Source organism: Achroia grisella, unplaced genomic scaffold, assembly GCF_030625045.1.
Source record: "Achroia grisella isolate CSIRO2021 unplaced genomic scaffold, CSIRO_AGI_Agris_v1 utg840, whole genome shotgun sequence".
In the NCBI taxonomy this organism is placed as follows: domain Eukaryota; kingdom Metazoa; phylum Arthropoda; class Insecta; order Lepidoptera; family Pyralidae; genus Achroia; species Achroia grisella.
This window is the reverse complement of record NW_026713038.1, coordinates 569,228-593,778: the sequence shown is the minus strand read 5'-3', so window position 1 is coordinate 593,778 and position 24,551 is coordinate 569,228. Positions and strand designations below refer to the sequence as shown.

At 33.6% G+C, this 24,551-nt stretch overlaps 2 protein-coding genes across 2 annotated transcripts in view; one reads left to right on the top strand and one right to left on the bottom strand.

Moving 5' to 3' along the window:
- Positions 1-24,551, top strand: part of LOC131852172 (IDLSRF-like peptide) — a 136,578-nt gene that overhangs the window by 90,024 nt on the left and 22,003 nt on the right. Inside the window, exons 2-3 of the mRNA XM_059202813.1 lie at positions 4,494-4,616; positions 9,319-9,447. Of these exons, the coding sequence (XP_059058796.1) occupies positions 4,496-4,616; positions 9,319-9,447 (250 nt within the window). The 5' untranslated portion in view covers positions 4,494-4,495. The remainder of the gene's footprint in view (positions 1-4,493; positions 4,617-9,318; positions 9,448-24,551) is intronic.
- LOC131852171 (lipase 3-like) lies at positions 21,601-22,941 on the bottom strand. The gene has a single exon (XM_059202812.1). The coding sequence runs from the start codon at positions 22,939-22,941 to the stop codon at positions 21,601-21,603; it is 1,341 nt and encodes a 446-aa protein (XP_059058795.1).

The window sequence follows — 24,551 nt, the reverse complement described above, 5'->3', positions numbered from 1 at the left end:
AGTATATAAAATTTCACAAAAATTGGTCAGGTCGTTTCTGAGGAGTATGGTAACCAACATTGTGACACGAGAATTTTATATATAAGATAGATTTACAAAAATGTATACACAGAGAATAACTGTATTTGAAATCAGGGCAATAAAATATATTATTATTATTATATATATTATTGTGACACGAGAAATATATAAATAGATCATTCATGTTGAATGATTTTTTTTTATAAAATGTGACAGCGCAAAAAAAAATCATTCATGTTGAATGATTTTTTTTTTGCGCTGTGTTATTTTAAGCTCGTCTACCCCCTATATATTAAAAATGCTTTCTTTAGTCTACGTATAAATTTTAACTACCTATTTAATATTCAGAGCTAATGCAAAATTAATTATGAGTAAAAGCACTAATTAATGGTAAATATAGTTTTCAACTGACACGCTTCTGTACTTTCTACCCTAGTTTGAACTAATTAAAACTTCGTGCTTGCTGAATCTGTACATGCAACAAGTTTCCAGGGTAAGAAACCCATATTAGTTAACATCTTCATGTAGATGCAATTAACTTTGTATTAACATATTCGACGACCAAGGTGGTCTAGTGGTTTAGCACACCGCTTTACGTCCGATGGTCGCGGGTTCAATTCCTCGCACGGCACAAACATTTGTATTCATGAGTATGATTGTTTGTGTCGGTCTGGGTGTTTTCTATGTATAATATGTATGTATTTACGAAAAAAAAATCTATGTATTTGTATCAGTTGTCTAGTACCCATAACACAAGCTTTAGCTAGCTTTACTTGGGTCTAGATGGCGCTGTGTGTATTGTCTTGAGATTATTATTATTATTTTGTAGTTGTATTTTATATGTGTATAGGTGAAATGATAGGAAACGATTAGGTATACAGAGATACATGTATATTAGGAAACTATTGACAAGACAGAATTGAAGTATATACAAGAATGTACTATAAAACAACTATATATTATAATAGCCAGATATAGCTTTTTGAATAGAATTAAATATTACCCATGATTTTTTATCTTTCTATTAATTCACACAGCGCCATCTATAGTCTGTTTTGTAATCCCGAAGAGAAAGTTGAGATTACCGATGTTGCCAGGTTATTGCAATTTTAAATAGGGTAGTGGCATTATCAGAAATTAGTATTAATTACCCATTTTTATGTGTTACTCAGAAATAATGTGTGGGTGTTTATTTAAAACACATTATCACAAAATTAATACAGCATAGGTTTTTTTTTATTTTTCACAATCATAAAGACGAACTGCCTTTTTTATGAAATAATTGACCTTCGTATGGTGTCACATATCAAAAATATACATCTATTTAATATATTTAGCTTTTGAAATAAAAAAATTGTAGATTAATATTCAAAACAAAAATATTATATATATGGAATCCACAAAAATATATTTTTATGTTGTATTCAACTATATGTTTTAAAAATATATTATGGAAACGTCATGTAAAGTTTTAAAATTAATATGTTAAAATAAAAATTCCCGATTTAACAACTCGGTATCGCAGGTACAGCGCTACCTCGTTATAGAAATTAAAAAACCGACTATAGCCTCAAGCTTAACAAGCTTCTGTTATGGGCACTAATGAACTAACAGCGACGGTGTTCTAGCTTAGCACGCCGCCGGTTTAGCACACGTTTGTATTCATTAGTATGATTGTTTGTATCTGTCTGGGTGTTTTCTATGTATTTTATATTGTATATTTAGCAGCCTAGATGGTCTAGCGGTTCAGCACATCGCTTTACTTTCGATGGTCGCGGATTCGATTCCTCGCACGGTGAAAACATTTGTATTCATGAGTTTGATTGTTTGTATCTGTCTGGGTATTATCTACGTATATTATGTATATATTTATAAACAAAAGTATGTAAGGAAATTATCAGTTGTCTAGTGCCCATAACACAAGCTCTGCTTAACATGGGACTAGATGGCGCTGTGTTAATTGTCCAGAGTTATTATTATTACTATTATATTTATAAAAAAAAATGTCTCTATATATGTATATCACATATATAACACCAGTACGTCTGTGTTAATTGTCATTATTATTATTATTATATTTATATCTATATGTATATCAGATATCTAGCTTAGCTTGGGACCAGATGGCGCTGTGTGAATTGTTCTGTAGATATTATTAATATTATAATAACAATGTCTTGCTTATTTTTCACATTTCCTAATTCGTAATAAGGATTTATATTAAAGCTCATAGTGGGTGATAGATAACGCCCTTATGTAAGTGCTGAAAGCCTTAGCACGGGGGCAGTAATAGGCTCAGATATTAAGGCGGTGTCAGTATAATTTAGACGAAGGCAGATTTAAAAATAAAGAATAATTGTTCTTCCCAAACCCTTAGTAGATAATATTAAGAGTATTATGTTCGTCTTTTGTAGCTTATTTTATTTATTTCATAAAGTTATTTATGAGATAATGAACAAATGTAATACGTTTTTCAGCAACTCTACTGTTACGATGGCACTGTATTATGACAGGTTCTTAAAATTATACTAAACTAGCAGTTACCTGGTGTTAACAGTAAAGCTATTACTATCAATCTTATGCTTAATATGCAAGTTAATGTGACATAAATGTGTCATAAATTTGTCATAAATTTGTACAAGCTGCAGTTTTATCAATTTTTTTAAGATCTTAGCTTAACTTAACTGATGGCCCACATAATTTTAAGTAGCATTCGTCGCCAGTACTCTTGAACAGCACTACGAATATCACGTTATCATGTTATCACCATTGTATAGCTCATGTCGTGTTTCGAGAAAAGGGAAATAAACTTATAAACACTTTTGATTAGTGACTTTCTTTTATCCTAATCATTCAGAACGCTGACTAATAAGAAAAACAAACAAGAAACTTACGTGTTGCTAAAACTAAGATGTTATGCCTTCTTACCCTACATATTTGACCTTCAATGACAGTTAATGTGATATTTCACCGTACACCTGAAATAAAATGTATACTTGTTTAAGATGAAAAGGGCTATTGAAAAATATCCCAAAAGTCTTTGAGATCTCACAACGAAAAGGTGTATCGAGTTGCTGGCCTGAATTTCAAGCTGCTCCGTATCAGATTTAACCTGAAGTGTGCCCTTATTCCAGCGTAACCTTTGATAACTCTCTGAACGTAACTCGATAGTGTTAGGTAAACTCAATATGGGGACAAGTAGATTTCGTTAACAAGTTCTCTTTTAAAATTACTTCAATTTTTTTTTATTTTTTTGTTGCGATTATACTTTGTTGAAACTGAATATTGTTAAGATTACTGTGTTGGAAACACAATTATTATAGTAATTCTTTTAAATTGAGATCGGTTTTTGTTATAAGTTTTGATAAATACTATCGATTCAAAAAGAATAATCAGAAACTTCTCACTTTTAATTATTGATAAAGAATTGATTATGTAAAGCTGTTTCTAACATTATTTTCATCATATTGAAATCGAATATATTTCAATACTAACTGTGTTCGCGACTTCGTCCTCATGGAATAGTGGTCTTAACTAAATGAAGAAATATATATTTAGCTAAATTATAATACAAAAAAGTTTCATCATTCTTCTTAAAAAAATATATTCTATAGAATGTAAGTAACCTATGCCTCCTACAAGAAGCAGTCTCTATATGTAATAATATATCTGTTCGGCAGTCTAAAAACGTAGCTAACAAATAACAAACGGGCAGAATTACTCTCTCATTTAATAATATCAGTGAAAATAAAATTATCTCAACAGAAAAACAAATTAAACGAAGACATTAATTAAACAGGTTGCTGCCTACAAATATATCTTTTTATTAACTTCGGTCCCAAATAAACAAGGGACTTTAAAAAAACAAGGACCTTACGCCTACACGTTTTAAATATAGCGTCTGTACATTCTACTCATTTTTCATATTTCTAATGATTATTATTACATATTCATTGACTAATCATATAAATTTAAAGCTGTCTATATTTCAGTCTGTCTGTAGGTCACCATTACACATCTAACGGCTGAGTGAAAATCAAAGATATATACATTGCTAGCGACTCGTCCCGGCATCGCACGGTTGTACATGTATTATATATATAAACCTTCCTCTAGAATCACTCTATCTATTAAAAAAACCGAGTCATCCTTTGCGTAGTTTTAAAGATTTAAGCATACATAGGGACGGACAGACGGCGATAGCTACTATATTTTATACTATGTATAATAATGATCATACCATCTCACCCTCCAAATAAAAACACAGCTTACATGAATCCTTAGCGACAACAATTGGTTACCTGTGCTATCGAATTTGTAGCAAAGTATAGCTTTAGTCTACCTTAGTCATCATCATCATAATTAGTTCACTGCAATTCAATTCTGGACAAGTCTCAAGGCAAGCCACATGGCAATTATAGGTATAAATAATAACCGCGTCAAATATAAAAGTGTATTTTTAATTGTTGCAGTAATGGCGTCGTGCCGTGCAGCGGCTTGCGTTGCTGCGTTGGCAGCGGTCTGCTGTGCCCTCCCTCATACGGTCTACGCTCTGGACCTCAACCGGCTCTATGGTCACCATACCAAAAGATCTGGTGAGTTGCAAGCTGTGATGCGCCACAATCTTCCTTGTAATTTTACACCATCGTGTTATTTTTTAATGGATGATAATGAAATGGCGCAGCATCTGCGCTGGCGGGGCACCGGTGGAGGATGATAAGATAAACATGAGGCCATGATGGCCAATTCAAAATTTATCATGATGGTTACCAGAAGAAAGCGCGTGGAGGTCAGCCTGACATAGTACATTGCTAGCACTGGGGTGAACAGTTCACATTACTGGCAATCCCATTTCCCCGTATACGATCGTTGCAATTAGTAACTATTCTAATGCTGTCGTTCGTTGCTGGCCTTTACAACTTCAGCGGATGATAATTAAGGCGAGTGCAGAGGGCACTCCAAAGCCCGTGGAATGACTTGTGGAGCGGTTGAAGACCAACTCCTGCTTGACGTATTCAGTTTGAGACTACCTACCTAGCAGCAAGACTGCTAGAAGTCCGAAAGTCGGCACATGCCGTGGTGATATCAATACCTTATATATATTATATAGATAGATTCCAGATTATTATCTATGTCCATAACTAAAATAAGAAGTATATTTTTGGGACTGTTACTATAGTCAAAAGACCTGCCAGCGATCAACGTCATGATAAACATAACCTCATTTCTCTGAGTGCACTTGAATGATAAATACTACTCGATTTAAAAATAACGAACATCGATTTCTGAATAAATAAATCCACAATTGAAGGCAAACCGCATCGGCTTGTTATATACAAACAAAAGAATTAATTTGTACAGCATGTTCAATTTCATAGTTCATTGTTCATTTACTGATTCCATTTTAATAGCGTAATAATTTGTTATTTTATGGACTTGACATTGATTTTGCATTTTAATATAATAGAATCACATGAATGTTCGTTATAGAAATTTTCTGCAGATGATTCATAATTATAATTGTAATAAAAAAGTGATGTCTTTGAAAGCAATTTAGCGCTTGTTTTATTCTTAAGAATCTATTAATATTCATTATATGATAGTACTCTTGGCCTAAACAGGCCTTTACAACTTCACAGAGCGAATAAAGTGGGCAAGTACAGAAGGTACTCCAAACCCACGGAAGGAATTATGGACCTACTGAAATCCTTCGGAAACGACTCCAGTTTAAACACTGCTAGATCAAGAAACATAAAGTATTATTATTATTTAGTCTGTCTTCTTAGTCTACCTTCGACTCACCTCATTATATAGTCTACCCACATTCATGAAAGAGGACTACTGACCGAAGGGTTTGGTATATCGGCGCTAACATGGCAGATTACCATCGCCAGTGCTGGGTCATAGCACAGTCAATTTCAATATATTAGTTTTATAATATAAATGCATATGTATATCAGTATATAAGGTATTTATAATATGAACCTAGTAGCCCAAAATAAAATATATAAATAAAATAGCGGGATACAATAATATAAACACTGGACTTTAACATTTCTTCAGATTGTGTAGGCACTACATAATTCAGTAATATAAATACGTTCACTGAAAAGCTAAACCTGGAGGCTAAACTTTAACGCGTAGGTATTTGCAGATTTAATTGAATTCTTGATATACGAGTTCAAAGCACTGAAATAAGGGCAATGTATTTATCCAGTAATTAATTACCTTAAATGGTTCTCTTTCAACTACCTTTATGTAAATTATATCGTTTTATCATTATTTACAATTGGTAATGTGTGTCCTTTGCGAATATATGAAATTGTTTATATAATCCTAATGGAAACATTAAATAATATTTTATAACGAAATACATCAAAAGGATTTTTTTTACGTATTATTTGTAGATTTATTTATCCGATTAAACGTTCTCTCCACATACAGAGTTAGCATCCAATTGCTCACAAAATTTCAGTACAATGCGCTTCTAAACACGCAGTTTTCGGCTATGTCGGTTAGACTCAATTTTGCAGTAGTTGGCGTATTTCTTTTTATTTGGAGTTATGGCATTTGGGACCCCGGGAGAGGCAAGCTAGATACTCTTAGACCCTTACTCACTAAATCACAGGATCGGAGTGACAGGCCATCAAGACTCCGGCTATATTGGCCCGCTTTAGTGTACGGGCCCCTTTGCTTTGTTTATGGGTGATTAACCAGGGTTCTTGGATGCTCTTTCTTCTCTTGAGAAGGCGCGCGGGAACCTGCCTAGCCTACTTGTGTCATTTGTTTTGATATGACAAATTCTCAAATTTTCTCAACTGACATCATATTGTAGACGCTTGTTGGTGACAATGCAATTAAAATATTAATCGCCAAAAAACAAATAGCCAAATCAATAATTTCCCTCATGATATAGTTAATTTATGCTGATCGGTTTCTGTTTTGTTGAACCACTTTTCTAAAAGGTCAAATCACAAAGACACCCACTGAACAGAATATAAATGAGAGACTCATCGTTCCCAATTACCTTAACAGCTCACAAAGTCCGTCTCATTGGTATTAACTCCAATACAAGCGAAATCGGGATAAGGCCCGAGTAATAACATTATCCCATCTAATCACTCCTCAATTCCATGAAAAATAACTTAGGGCGGGCACATATTATCGGATTCTTTTTTTATCCTTAAGAAAAGATTAAAATCAGGAAAACTTTCTTGGTTTGCTAACCAGGCCAAATCATTCCTTTGGTTTCGGTTCTTGTTTTGGGTTGAAAAATATGTGTATTAGTCCAATTTGTATTATGTTTATTCCCGTAATTGGAATAGCAAATGAGCTGATAGGCAACTGTCACCATGAATGTTAGAACATCATATGTCACCGGTAGTACTCTTTATGTACCATTCCGGATAAATAACATTATATAGCACAATATTAAGCCAAGGAGAAGGGGATTGTTAATAATGTGGACTATTGAGCCCCTTGCTAGCATTGTTAGGTTGACCTCCACGCAATTCCCCTAGGAAACCAGCATGATAAATTCACCGCAATATCTCACCATTCAGCCGAAAAACAAATATTCACGCTGGCAACGTACAAACTCTGATTAATACACATTCGAGAAATTTCTATTCTGTTCTTAAAATAGAATGGGGAATGTCATCGCCCTTAGTGATCTACACAAATTTTACACAGGGGAGTCTTTAAACCCGAAGGTTCAAAAAACATTATCAGCAACTAATTGCTCGTCTGCTGCTGGAAATGTTTTACCTTTAACTATCGCGTCCCTTGATCTCCCCTGCTACAGTTTGGAGTCCGTTTTTTGATTGCTTCTTCAATTCCCAAGCAGAAACTTTAATGCTTGTATTGCCTACTTTTACCTGGAAATAATAATCACTAAATTTGAAAGTATCAGTTTGTCTGTTTATTACCTTGTCACGACTAAACGACTGATCAGATATAAATGAGATATTACATAAAAATTTGTAAAGTCGGACATTTTATCCTTTATCTCAAAAACCAATCACAGTCATAAAAGGATAAAGGTTAGTGAAATTAAATCAAATCAGAATATTCCATTTCATATAGGTTTATTACAAAGCTGACAATTGCTTAAATTTAATTGGGAAAAATGTAGCTAATACAACGGTACAGCACGCCGCTTATCTTCGGATGGTTGCAGGTTCAATTTCTCACACGATACAAATATTTATACATGTGTATAAAAGTACGCTTATTTTGTATGATTGGTATATTATATATGTAGTTACAAAGAAACGTATTTAAGTATATCTATATCTAAATTGTCTAGTATCTATAACACAAGCTGTGCTAGATTAAGACTGGCAGTGTATTTTTTTTAATATATATATTTATTTAATTCAGGCTTTCAGACTACTAATGGCCCATATTATAATATAAATAACTTATATACTAACATATATATGAAATAATAATTATTATTGTCCGTGGTTATTATTATTTTATTATGGTAGTACATATATAAATTTCTGAATCAGGACTGTAACTAATAAAGTCTGCAACCTTAAGATGTGGCTTGATAACGTTATTAGGCTATTACTGACAATTTGTTCAAAAGTAATATCGTGTAGACTGACTGGTGGTTTCATCCCCTCTCTCCCCAGACGCCCCACTCTACGATTTTTAGTAAGAAGAGCTTTTAAGAAATTAAATTGCGTCCATTTGCGCCGCTACTAGCATAATTTGTATCTCTCGCGAAATATTCTGTTGAAGTAAGTCCAATTTAGGTTCAAAAGCTGCAAAACTTTTGCACATTAATAATACCTAAGTAGGTTCATTATTCAAGGAAAGTTTTTTTTTCTAGGTGATAAAATAAAAACGTTAAACTTAACTTGTCTAATACCTAAGAGCATTAACTAAAGAAAATGCTTTTAAGTTTAATGCTGATCAGTTTTTTTGTGTACCTGAAATGTATAACAAACTAATGTGTTACCTGATGGTAAACGCAATTATCATCTATATTAATTGTAGTACTAATCATTACTTACAAATAGGTATATCAATGTAATGTTATACATTTAGCACTCGCTTTTGAAATATATAAGACTCGAAAGCCAGTTCTTTCCATTATTCTATAAACATGTATAACATTTGTATTCATGGGTATGATTATTGTCTTTAGTATATTATGTATGTATTTACAAAAAAAATGTAAATACATTTTTTTTGTAAATACATAGTAGATCTTAGCTTGAGACTAGACTGAGCTGTGTAAATTGTCCAAATTTATTATTATTAATAAAGCATTTTTTTTTTCAGAATACTGTCACCCATACGAGCCCTTCAAGTGTCCTGTGGACGGTAACTGTATCTCGATACAGTATCTCTGCGATGGAGCCCCTGATTGCATCGATGGGTATGACGAAGACTCCAAATTGTGTACTGCAGGTTAGTTATCCATGGAAGTTTCAACTAGATTATTTAAAAGAGCAAGACGCAAGTTTCTTGCTATGACCTATAGACCTATGTCTATTACAGAATCTTATGGTATGTCAAATCTAGTATCATTTCGGAGTGATTTCGAGCTAAGAAGAACTGACCAACGTTTCTTCTTTTCAAATAAGCACACATGATTACAAAAGTACAGGCTCATTTTTTAAGTTTAATTAGGGATAATGTTGTGACCACCAGCAGCCGTAACCAGTTACGTTTTTATTGTATTACACCTACCTATATATCCCCGACCAAACTGCTTAAAATTTATGCCTAAACATCCAAAGGTTAGCTGAAATAGAATATCACTTTTAGCGATAATGCCATCAGCTATATTACATTTAATGTTCATGATATCTATTTCCTTTCAAAATTTTACTTTTCATCGGTAAATGTTATAGAAATTTCTTCAGAAGCATGTACAATTTGAATGGATGTTTTTAATTACATATTTTAATTTGTATCTTTGTAGCTACAATAACACAAAATTCACAAGGTTACCAGTATGTATACACAGGTGTTAATTAAAAGTATGTGTTTTAATTACTAATCAGTTCACCTTGCTTTTTTATACCTACATGACATTTTATCAATATTACCGCTTCTAATATATGACACAATAAAAGAATCTATTGTTTCTTTCTATAACGTTGCAACAAACATACTCGATGGTGTTGTCAGAGGTATTCTCAACTGTCGATGTGATGGTAAAATTTACTGTTGACATATCTGCGTTTCACAGTGAAAAAGGAAAATGAACAAATGTAAATATTTTGGCGTATGTAGTATTTTCGCTTAACCACCAACATCCTGTTGATGAAGAAAAATGTTACTATAACACATTCTTATTTCACTACTATACAGAAAATGATGATGTTTTACAACAAAATAATAAACACCAGCTTTTTTTATTCATATACTATAATTATGATTAATAGAAACATATGACTCTGATCAGTTTATGCATACTGATATAATAGTTGCATAACATCATCATACACGAGTGTCTTTACATCTTTTGCATAAAGAAAATCAACGTGAGCAAACTTGTCAAAAGGCACTGTAATAAATTTCACCAAATTTGGCAGTATGTCCTTTAAGACTCCAATATCTTCAATGCGCGCTTGCCAATCATTCTTACTATAGAAAATAGCAATAGGCGAAGTTACTTTCTCTAAGGGATAATCAGGCGGTGCAATAGAACCATATTTTTGAAGATTGCCTACACCATAGTCATATTGCCTAAAATCTCCAGAATGTACCAACTGTGTGTAGTGCAGAAATTGTTTAGTTGCAATTCCACTGGGAACGTGACCAAAAACCACTGGTAACGCAGTTGCATTTACTTGAGCATAATCAAAACCAAATAATGCAAATAGAATATTATTGCATACCAATGTAGCCAATGCAGGTGTTCCGCAAAACGTATCCGTGAGGAATTGCATCAATTGATTCCTTGGTACAAATTCATATAAACCAATTATTTTTACTAGCACCGATGATAGTTGATTTATTCGGGCAAAAATTTGAAAGAATAAACTCTTCACGTGGCGCATAAATGTCACCGCTGACAGTGCGATCATCAGTTTAATTTTCTCATTGTATTCTGGCTTCTCTGAACACATCACGAAGTAGGAAGTAGCACCTTGCGAATGACCAGCGTATAGTAGCTTTTCCTGCTTTGTTGCATCTAAAATATAGTCTATCGTAGCCGGGAGATCGTAGCGGCCAATTTCATCAAAACTGAAGTCCCAAAATTCTGCACAAGATGGCGACAAGCTAACATGCCGTCTTGAATGATTATTGCCTCGAGCATTTCCCAACCAAACATCATAACCTGCGTCAGCCAGCAAGTAGGCTAATGATTTTTCTGGACCTAGAGTGACAAAGTCATCAGAACTACAAAGCAATCCATGCATTAACAATACGGGAGGACCATCATTAGGTATCCGGAATATGTTAAGTAAATATCCTTCGCTGTTAACAGTATGTTGTTCCACTGGATAGCCGTACTTTTTTATCAGCTGCGTTATATTGAGATGTATATCTTCATTGTTTGATGCAGCTTTATATTCTTTGTACAGTGATTCAATTTGGGCAATAGTGTTGTTATCGATCTCGGTCTCTATTAGATTTTTGAATTGATCACTAACCTCTTCAAATACATCGTTAGCAATTTCAAACGTATTTCGTGGATATAATGTACATTTTTCACAATAGCCTGATACAAATGTGTGTACTAAAAATATAATAAATGTCAGCATTATTACAACAAAATTATTAACCCTACCTAACTCGATGCGTAATAACAATGCAGATAAAATGTGTAGGGCCTGCTATTTATACATTCTTGATTACCTATATGGTAATTAATGCAAACATTACTAATGAGTGTTAGTATATACTGAAAGACAATGAAACCACACTTTTGTTGACAATACATACATATGTGGCTTGTTCTTACATTCAATGCTAAACAAATGTTTCTAATATTATACCAAATGAAAAAACTATAATTTTAGAGTTCTGAACAAAAGAGGATAAACGAGAGTCTTATAGCTCACTAGGTCAGTTTGTTAGTCCATCTCTAAATCTTATTAATATTATAAACGCAAAAGTTTGTGAGTATGGATGGATGTTTGTTACTCTTTCACGCAAAAACTACTGAACGGATTTTGATGAAACTTTACAGTAATATAGCTTGCAGCAAAATAACACATAAGCTATATTTTTTATTGAAATTTATAGAAACTAGTATTCTATATTTATGATACTCCTAATAGTAATTTATACGTTTGTTATAATATTTACATATAGTAAAACTAGCTTTACAGCTTCACCGGACGACGGAGGCCAGTGCAGATGGCACTCCAACACCACGGAAGGTCTTATAGAGTGACTAAAAACCAAATTCCGCCTGACGGATACGACTTTAGTCTGAGGGCACCGCCAGGGGTTGAAACCTCGACTCAGGGCGTTGTAATTTCAATCCCCGTTTGAACTGAACGGGGGATCGATCGGAGAAGACTAAGCGGAACTTATAATATGGCTACTACTGAACTTAGGAACATAAATATAGGAAATTGGGGGAAAGGGGATTGTTGGTAATATGGACTCATGACCCCATTGCTAGCAATGTACCATGTCAGGTTGACCTCCACGCGGTGCCCCTGGAAACTATCGTGATAAATTCCTGGTGAATTTATCACGATGGGCTAACTGACCTGACCTCATGCTTATCTTATCATCCTCCACTGGTGCTCCGCCAGCGTATACCGTTAGCGCAGGCGGACGCCCCACTCCATTATCATCCATAAAAAAGAATATAGGAAATACTTTTAGGATGTTAAATATAGGATTTTTTTTTAAATTCCATATATATAAAATAGTTCTTAAAACTATTTAATATTCAGTACATTGTAGGGGTTGATCGATTGGCCTACACTTGGATGATAGTAATATAATTATAATGTTATATACAATATTAGTAATATAAATACATGACTGAGAACTGTATTCTCAGATAGGTTGTAGCTATACGGTCGATGTTGTGATGAATTTTACTATTTGCACAAAATTCTTCAGAGAATAAACAAACATATTAATTACTGTGAACCATACAACATGTCTTTCACGGTTTATTCATAAGACCTCGTACACACAGACTGTAAGCATAATCGTATATGCATAAGCAAACATCGGTCATGCATCGTGGCCTGGTAATTTTAACGATTTATGTGTGACGCAGTTAAATGTAGTGCAGAATATACGGCAGATACGGTAATATCGGCATTTTTTCAGCCCCGGATCTTCATTTTTTTTAAACACAATAGGTCATCTGATACTAAGTTGGAAATAGAAAGCTTAATAATCTATAAATATAAATAAAATTGTAATTTGTAATATTGATATAACCGTTTTTTACTACATGCATATGAATATAAATACGGTACATACACCAAAATAACATTATTTTTTTTATTTTGTCTGTCTGTGTGTTTGGTTTGGCTAATCTCAGAAATGGCTTAACCGATTTTGACGGGTCTTTTATTCGCAGATAGCTGGTGTAATAAGGAGTAACTTAACCTAAGTTACTCCTTATTACATCAGCTATTTACTGTTAATTTAGAAAAATTCTCTAATTAACTTGTTTGTTAAATTTCACGCGAATGAAGACGCAGATACACCTAGTTTTGTATAAATTACAACAAAGCACTAAGAAATTATGTGGAAGAGAGAAAATTTCACTAACTAATACATTATGTATTACCAAAAAATACTTACATATTTTTTAAATTCATTCTACATCTATATTTTAATAGATGCATTAGAGCAGCGCCCCGTCCATGAAATTCCTAACATTTTGCGCCAACACCACATCTCGAAAGCATCTATTTTAGATTTTACGTCCAATTTACATGTCTCTTATATTATTCAACAGATTTTAATAAAATTTTTAGCAATAGATAGAGTAATTCGAGAGGAAGGTTTATATGTATATATGGATGTTATAGTATAGAACAAGCCGAGGAATTTAAATATTTGTAATGCATCCGCGCAACGTCGGGACGGGCCACTAGTAATATAATAAATGTATGTACCTAACGATTGACACGTGCTAGTATCACCATCATATGTAGGTATATCTAAGTATACTAAAACGTCGATAGCTCTAATTGTCGAGGGTTAACACAGCACAAATCTAAAAAAATGCAGCAGAAATGATAACATTCTCCTTTTGAAGTCGGTTAAAATATGCCTAAATGTTACTTGTCACGTGATGTAGGCTACAGCATGTTGAAAATACTTTATGTTAATAAATGGAAATATTTGTGAAATTTTACAGCTACACAAATAATGGAAAAGTTGTTCAAGTAGTTATACTGAACTAATTAAACTGAACAAAAATAAAATTATATATTCTATATAATTTAGCGCTTCAGGTGCTGATTAAATTTCAACTACAAAACTAACTATAAAAGAAAATTCGTCATTTTATAAGTTAGAATTATGAAACTTTTTTTTTTTAACTTATCAATGTATTTATACGTGTATGTGCCTTAGTTGTAAAATAATTAGTGTTAAATAACCCACGATTTATATATAGTGATAACTAAATATTATCATCAGTAAGACTGTATTAAGATTTTATAATACCAATATAGCTCTTAAATGATGTTCCGTAGTTTGGTATAAGTCCATATTAAAAAGTAAAATTATGTAGGCGCCAAAAAATTAAAAAGAATTTAAAAAAATAAAATCATATATACATTTAAGAGAACAAGAGAGAAATACATATTTAATATATTGTCATATTATTTAAATGTAACAATAGTATTAAGATATATGTCCAATTGAATTGTCTTCAGTAGTCAAAATCAAATTGAATTTGACTATTGAAGATAATTCTGTAATAAATTAAAAACAAATAAAAACATTTTATAACCATAGTGATATAGTTCATAATTTAAAAAAAAGATACTCTATTAAACAATTAGCGTAAATCATTAAAAATGCTATCCAAAGGTCACTGTTCCAAGCGGACGAAATTTACTATTATATTCAACTACTAGCTAAGCCGGCAAACGTTGTTTTAGCATGTGTATGTATGTAGTGTAGGACGCCCCGCACCTAGGTGGATCGACGACATACGTAAAGAAAGAAAGGAAAACATTTCTTGTCAACCATTATTAACAAACATAAATATACTTATATACAAACAATATACATACATGTACACATATATATATATATACACATACATATACACATTACAAAAAACATATCTAATATCTAATAATTAATGGTTGGCAACATGGACGACACTCAGGCATCACATATGTAGGGTTGCGGGTAGTAACTGGATGGGAAGGGCTGAACATCGTGCCCTTGGCGTGCCTTGGGAGAGGCCTATGTCCAGCAGTGGACTGTAGAGGGCTGATGATGATAACTAATATCGCTATTAAAAATTGATTGTATGAGGGTGAAAATTTTGGGTTGTATGTATTATACCGATTCATAAAAATTTATTTTAAAAAAATCTTCAAAAAATAGAATATAGACTGGGGGCGGACCACCCCTAAGGGATGTGAAAAGTAGTTTATATCCTATTCTCAGATTATGAACTCACACAAAATTTCATTTTTTTTTTATAAAAACACATAATTTATATAGAAAATACCCAGAGTGATACAAATATTTATTATGTATACACACTTGTCTTGTGAATAAAAATAAATTTACTATTTTATTAAAACAACATTAATTCTTATAAATGTCATCTTATAATATTCAAGTAAGTGTCTAGTTTAATATATTATTATTATTTATATACACTTTAATTCATATTATTATTTTTCTTCATCATTATGTTTCTTATATTTTACTTGCCTCTTGTTACCTACGTGTTAGATATTAAATCCATTTCCATTAGGTTGCCTTGAAAAGATTGCTTTCAGCAACAAGGCAGCCTTATTGTATTTATACATGTGACTTTTCTTTACTATATGTTACAAATAAAGTATATTGTATCTATCTATCTAAATATCGATCTGTAAGATTGAGCATAATCTACCACAAAAAATACAATCACTATTAATAGAATACTTTATTTTTTTAGATTTACTAAGGTCAGTAATGATTCTCAGAGATATAAGAAATATTATTTAAATGTATAAAAAGTTATTTACTTCCATATTGTAATGTTTCCATAAAGTAAGAGTAAATAGTGTATTAAAAAAATAATACAAAACACCTAAATTATGTCGGTATATTTTCACTTGTAGATCAAACACTTAAAACTTCCTGGATGACATTTAGAACATCATCGTATAGTAGTTCTTTCACATCCCTAGCAAGTAAATAGTCCATGTGCGACCAACTGGACCACGGAACTGTTTTAAATCTATACAAATTTGGTAACTGGCTTACAAGTTTTGCTACATCTTGAGGAGGACCGAACCAATCGTTCTCACCGTAATATATCACTACAGGTGATGTTATTTTCTCAACAGGGTAATCAGGAGGTGCCCGTGATCCATATTTTTCTAAGTTATCTTCTCTGTAATCAAATTGTCTGAATTTAGCCGAGTCTATTATCTGCCCATAATGTATTAATTGTTTTGTCGACACACCCGCAGGCAAATGGCCAAATACCACAGGTAATGCAGTAGCGTTTATTTGACTGAAATCCGGACCAAACAAAAGAAAAACTATATTGTCGCACACAATAGTAGCCGTAGCTGGCGTTCCACAGAAGTTGTTTGTTAAGAAATTAAATAACGCATTTCTTGGTAAAAATTCATATAAACCGAGCGCTCGTAAGTTTGCCCATACAAATGGATATATAGAACTTATTATTTTTAAAATTGGACTTTTGGTATGAGATAAATATGACACCGCTGATAGTGCTACCATCAGTTTTATTTTATCATTGTATTCGGGTCTCTCCGAACATAAAACGAAGTAAGATGTCGTGCCCTGTGAATGTCCTACATATACCAGTTGTTCCTGGTTAGTTACATTCAAGGCATAATCGATCATGGCCGGCAGATCGTAGCGTCCGATTTCATCCCAGCTAAAATCCCAGAATTCTGCGCAAGATGGCGATAGACTGACATGACTTCTGGAGTGTTTGTTGCCACGAGCATTACCCAGCCACACATCATAACCAGCATCAGCAAGTAGGTATGCAAGACCTACACCAGGACCAGTACTTACGAAATCATCAGAACTACAAAATAATCCATGCATTAGAAACACAACGGGACCATCACTTGGTATCCGGAACGTGGTCAGGAGATAACCATCGCTGGTCTCTACCACATGTTGTTCTGCAGGGTACCCATATTTAATTAACAACTGGGTAATGTTTAGATCTATGTCTTCATTATAAGTTGTCGACTTAAACTCATTGTAGACGGATTCAATTGCCGTAATGTTGAAGAATTCATCTGGTGCTCCAGTGTTCGCATAGTCTGCAATGTCTTCAAATATTTCATTAGGGACTTCCGCCGTATTTTGGTCAAACCAACTACAATTTTCACCGTGCGTGCTTTTTAATATCACACATAATAATAGGTATAAAACTTTACGCATTTTCATTTTACACACTATTGGCTAGCTAGTGAACAGACTTAGCACAGCTTCTTCATAAATAGTTATCATCTGAATGAATAAAAATTGAATGATTAATTCAATTTTTATACTAGTTTGGTTATCAAATATTAACTACAATCTAATGCTTTTCCGTAAATAAAGGGCTTAAGTTATTAGACACTTTTATCTTATCTATATACCACTGTTTATTCTATTACCCTCTTCAATTAATTAACCATTATATTATGTATATAAGATCAGTGCTATGATTATGTAAAATTTGGTACCAATTTTCATCAGACAGAGAATAGTCGGTTTTTTTTTTATTTATTTATAACACTTTATTACACCAACCTAAAAAGGACATTAACAAAATTAAAACACAAAACATAAAACTAAGTACAAAAGGCGGTCTTATCGCTAATGCAATATCTTCTAGAGAACTTTTGGAAAGAGAGTTTTTACAAAAAATAGAGTAGGTGGCACATGAGTGGAAATATAAAATTATAAAATACACTTATGTTAAATAAAATAGTTATAAGAATGTACACAGGAATGTGTTTTAAGAAATGAAGTACTACTAGTATATAATACACAAATTTACATGTATGCATACATATGAATATACTTATAATATATGTTTATAATTATCCATAATTTATTTGTTGCAGTATAGTACTAGCACATGACAAAAAACAACATTAATTCATTCTACATAATCAAGTAGCAAGACTCTCTTTTAAATATATTTCAACATTCTTTTATATATATATATCAATCTTTTACCAACTTTCGTCATAATTATTATTTTTTTTTTCGTCATTTGCTTTTAAATGACTGACCACATTTATTACAAATAAACTTAAAGGGATTTGGCAATGCCTCTGCTACAGTCCGACACGAAATTTATAATATTTTTCTTTCTTAAATTTCGTCCTACATAATTATGTATGGTTTTACTGGTGCTTTATCTGCGACTTTCTCATCAGCATAAAACGTGAAACACCATAACATAGAAAATGCCAGATAACAAATATATCTCACATCTGTCATTTTATGTCTTGTAATATATCATGTCACTAAGGTGTTACAATCATAATTTATATTAAACAAATGTACTTAAGTTTTATTAGCATTATATATAGATAAATTAGTTTGAATTTTGCGTTTTATGTACTTAGATAACGCATTAATTGCCTACATACATGTAGTAAGTACTACTGTTGCTAACTTTATGAAATTATTCCAAACATCAAGTACTAGCTACTCGCCCCGGCTTCGCACGGGTGTACATATATTATATATATAAACCTTCCTCTTGAATCACTCTATCTATTTAAAAAAACGCTTCAAAATCCGTTGCGTAGTTTTAAAGATTTAAGCATACATAGGGACGGACAAACAGCGACATCGACTTTGTTTTATACTATGTAATGATGATTTAAAAAATCTATTCTCTTCGAACTTTAACTGCAAATCTTATTCAATGTGTGGCTTTAATTAAATTCAGAACTTCTGTATATACTAATTCTTTCACATCCCTAGCATATAAATAATCCATGTGTGAAAAACTCTGGAAAGGTACAGTTATAAATTTATACAAATTAGGTAATTTACTTATAAATTTTTGGACATCATTAATATGTCCAAACCAATCATTGTGACTGTAGAATACTGCAACAGGTGATGTTATTTTGTCAATGGGGTAATCAGGAGGCGTGACAGCTCCGTATTTCGCTAAGTTCTTCAGGCTGTAATCAAATTGTCTAAATTTCCCAGATTTTATTAGTTGCGCATAATGCACCATCTGCTTGGTTGCTATACCTGCTGGCAGATGACCATATATAACAGGTAAGGCAGTAGCGTTTATCTGAGCATAATCTGGACCACCCAGAAGAAAAACTAAATTATCGCATATTATCGTAGCAGTTGCTGGAGTTCCACAAAATGTACCTGTTAGGAATTTGATTATTGCATTATGTGGCATAAACTCATATATGCCAAGTTCTTGTGCTGCTTTCCATATAAGTGGATTAATGGAACTGAAAACTCTTATTAGTGGACTTTGGCAATGAGATAAATATGACACCGCTGATAGTGCTACCATCAGTTTTATTTTATCATTGTATTCTGGCCTCTCCGAACACAACACAAAGTAAGATGTCGTTCCCTGTGAATGTCCCACATATACCAATTGTTCCTGATTACTTGCATTCAAGACAAAATCAATCATAGCCGGTAGATCGTAGCGGCCAATTTCATCCCAGCTGAAATCCCAAAATTCTGCGCAGGACGGCGACAGACTAATATGACTTCTGGAATGTTTATTACCGCGAGCGTTTCCCATCCATACATCATAACCAGCATCAGCAAGTAAGTAGGCAAGTCCAATACCGGGACCGGTAGTTACAAAGTCATCAGAACTACATAACAATCCATGCATTAGAAAAACAACAGGACCGTTATTTGGTATCCGGAACATGTTAAGGTTATAGCCATCCTTGGTTAGCACGGTGTGCTGTTCCACAGTATACCTATATTTAGTTAATAACTGTGTTATGTTTAGGTCTTTATCTTCGTTGTATTCAGTCGACTTGTACTCTTCATAAATAGATTCAATTGCTGTAATGTTGAATACCTCTGCTAGTGCTCCGACATTTGCATAGTCTTTAATATTCTCAAATATATCATTAGGAATATTACCAGTGTTTTTCTTGAGTAGGGTACATTTCTTACCATGTATGTTGTTTATTATACATAATAACACGAATAAAACATTTCGTGTTATCATTGCACAAATAATATATTCACACAATAAAATTTACTTCATGAATAGTCAGCAGCAATTTAATTCAGCTATTTTATAAGCCATATGCCCTATTTTTGATAACAAAGTACAAATGTTGTCATGGGAACGTGCGATAGACCAATATACCATATCGTTAGCTTCGCAATGGAAAATCTAATATGTAGAGACATCGTTGGTTTAATAATAAATAATTGACTAAAATAAGTCATTTTAGAAACATAACCCAACCTAATAATATATTCGTAACAGAATGTCTATCTATCTAGTGGCATTGGCACTTAAGAACGTGCGATAGTGCATATTACGATATCACTTCACATTACCTATAAGGTAATAAAAATACAGGTACGCTAGGTACCTGTTATATTTTATATGTGTTTGATACTTAGCTAGCTACCCCGTGCTAACTTGACTTGCATGTACTGAAGAAAATAAGAAATAATAATTCTGTCAATATTCTTTAATATAGCATCTTCTAAACATATTTTTATTTTTTACTTTTCCATTAGATATTTCAATCATTTTTTTTCATACAAACCTTTATCAAATATAAACTATGACAAGATAATTAGACAAATATATGTAGTTGTTCTGAAGTGATACACGTACACACATTTTGCAATTCATCGTTAGTTATATACATACATTTAACTCAGTAATAATTACATTACCTTATACTTATACTTATAATACCTATACAAAATGTTAATTAATAATAACTCAGGACAATTCACACAACGCCATTTAGTCCCAAGCTAAGCAGATTTTATGTTATGGGTACCATCTGCTAAACAACTGATACAATTACATAGATTTTTTTTGTAAATACTTACATATTCTTAGGATGAATATACATGTCTGTTATCCTACATAAGTATAAGAAGAAGGTTATGAGTAAGCAGGTTAGGTTAGGTCAAAATAAGCTTTTTTATAGATATTATGATATATTCTAAATTATCTATACCTATTTATATTGCGAATACAAACTATAAATATTCATAATACAAAAATAAGGATCGTTTTCTTATATATTTATATGATTGATAAATTATTTATTCACAAATTACAGACACGCATAATGAAAATACAGAAAAAATAAATATACAAGTAGAATAACTGGAGGTAGCTTTATGTGCCGCATAGGTGAATACTCAGCATTAACCTACAGAAAAATAATATATTTTTTCTCAACTAAATATAAATTAACCTGAAAAAGAACCCTTGAAATTTTGCTCGACTATATTGAGAATATCCGCGTTTAGCAATAGTTTTAGATCCTTAGCATATAAGTAGTCTATGTGGGACCATGTGTCACACGGGACTTGAATAAATTTTAACACATTTGGCAATCTGCCCATAAGTTTTTTAACATCATCAATTTGACCGAACCAGTCATTGAGACCATAGAAAATTATCACGGGTGATGTTACCTTCTCCACAGGATAATCTGGAGGTGTTAATAACCCGTATTTTGCTAAATTACTTGCGCCATAATCAAATTGTCCAAATTTTCCTGAATCAATTAACTGTCCGTAATGTATCAATTGTTTTGTCGCTATACCTGCAGGTAAATGGCCATATATAACAGGTAAGGCAGTAGTATTTATTTGATTGTAATCTGGACCTAATAGAAGAAAAACTAAATTATCACACACTATCGTAGATGTTGCTGGATTTCCACAAATTGAACTGATTATTAATTTCAATAATGCATTATGTGGCAGAAACTCATATATGCCAACTTCTTGTGCAGCTTCCCATAGCAATGAAATAATTGCACTCAACATTCGTAAAATTGGACTTTCGCAATGATATAAATATGACACCGCTGATAGTGCTATCATTACCTTTATTTTATCATTGTATTCGGGTCTCTCCGAACACAACACGAAGTATGATGTCGTACCCTGTGAATGACCAATATATACTAGTTGTTTCTGATCAGTCACATTCAAGACGAAATCAATCATAGCCGGCAGATCGTAGCGACCAATCTCATCCCAACTGAAATCCCAAAACTCTGCGCAGGACGGCGATAGACTAATGTGACTTCTGGAATGTTTGGTGCCACGAGCATTGCCCAGCCACACGTCATAACCAGCATCAGCAAGTAGATAGGCAAGACCAACGCCAGGGCCAGTAGTAACAAAATCATCAGAACTACAAAACAATCCGTGCATTACAAAAACAACAGGTCCATCATTTGGTATCCGGAACGTGGTCAAGATATAACCGTCGTTAGTCTGCACCTTATGTTGTTCTACTGGATAGCCATATTTAGTTAATAACTGTGTTATGTTTAGGTCTCTATCTTCATTATATTCAGTCGACTTGTACTCTTCATAAATAGATTCAATTGCTGTAATGTTGAACACCTTATCCAGTGCTCCGATATCGGTACTCGTATAATCTTTTATATTCTCAAATACATCATTTGGAACATTAGCGGTGTTTCTGTCAAACAAGCTACATTTCTTGCCATAAGTTGTTTTTAGTGTCACACATAAATTTATTATCACGAACAAAACATATCGAGTTATCATTGTATTGGAGAAAACAATATGTTGTATTCAATCTGAATGAAGCGCTTAGAGACCAATGTATACCATTACATTACGTCTTTCCGTTTTATACAAGTGACTACTTATTACACGCATATTAATAAATTACCTCCTTCTTTTAACAGAAAGCTGTCTTAATATTTGTAGAGACAAATTAAATTTTATTTATAGAAAAATACACTCGCGAGCAATCAAATCGACTCAAGCGCTACCTCTGCATTCAAACATTGTTTTAACTGAAAGTTGACAACATTTTAATAAAAACTAGCTACTTGCCCCGGCTCCGCCCGGGTGTACATTTATTATACATATAAACCTTCCTCTTGAACCACTCTATCTATTAAAAAAACCGCTTCAAAATCCGTTGCGTAGTTTTAAAGCTTTAAGCATACAACGGGACGAACAGACGGCGACAGCAACTTTGTTTTTGTATACTATGTAATGATAATATGTCATTTGAAAGCTTGAAACTTCAGCTTTTATGAGATGTCATCATTATTAATATCCATGGATACTTTTTTTTATTATTGGTGTCTGAACTTTAATGGGGGAAAAATGGGATTTTGGGTGAAGGAGTTGTGTTCAGAATTGGCATAAATAAAGCATAAAAGGGGATTGTTGGCATAAAAGGGGATTGTTAGTAATGTGGACTCATGACCCCATTGCTAGCAATGTACCATGTCAGGTTGACCTCCGCGCGGTTCCCCCTGGAAACTATCGTGATGAATTCCTGGTGAATTTGTCACGATGGGCTAACTGACCTGACCTCATGCTCATCTCATCATCCTCCTCTGGTGATCCGCCAGCGTAAACCGTTAGCGCAGGCGGACGCTCCATTCCATTATCATCCATAAAAAACAACACTCCTCTAACAAAGCTGCCTTCATTTCTTCTAGGCTCGAAGGAGCTGGATTTCTTGCTCGTACCCTTCGTTTGAGCTCGTCCCATAAATGCTCGATGGGATTTAGGTCTGGACTGAGTGCAGGCCAGTCCATTGTGCGCAAAATCGACTTCTAGAAGGAACTGCTGAGTAACGCGCGCTGTGTGGCATCGAGCATTGTCGTGCATTAGGATGAAGTCTTCGCCAACGAATCCTGCGTAGGGCACAATGATGTACTCATCAGCTGCCAGTCCTGCTCCTCGGCCTCCTCCAGGCACGAAAACGAGCTCGGTTTTACACTCCAACGAGATACCAGCCCACATCATGCAATAACCGCCACCATAGGCAACGGTTTCTGCGAAACAGCATTGGGAAAATCGCTCTCCCGGACGCCTATAGACCCGGCCTCTCCTGTCACTGCCATGCAGATACATCCTGCACTCGTCAGTAAACAGGACCGACCGCCATTGCCCAACGCTCCAGTTGAGATTCTCTCGAGCAAACCGTAACCGAGCTTACCGGTGGCCTGCAGTCAATTTGGGGCCCGTTGCAGGCCTTATTGGAGTCAGATTGGCTTCCTTCAGACGTCTTCTTACTGTCCACTTGCTGACAGCTACACCTCGAACACGTCTCAGCTCACCCTGCACGTCGACACCCGTAAGGTGCCGATTTCGCAGGGAGGTTGAGACAATGAAACGGTCGTCTCGTTCAG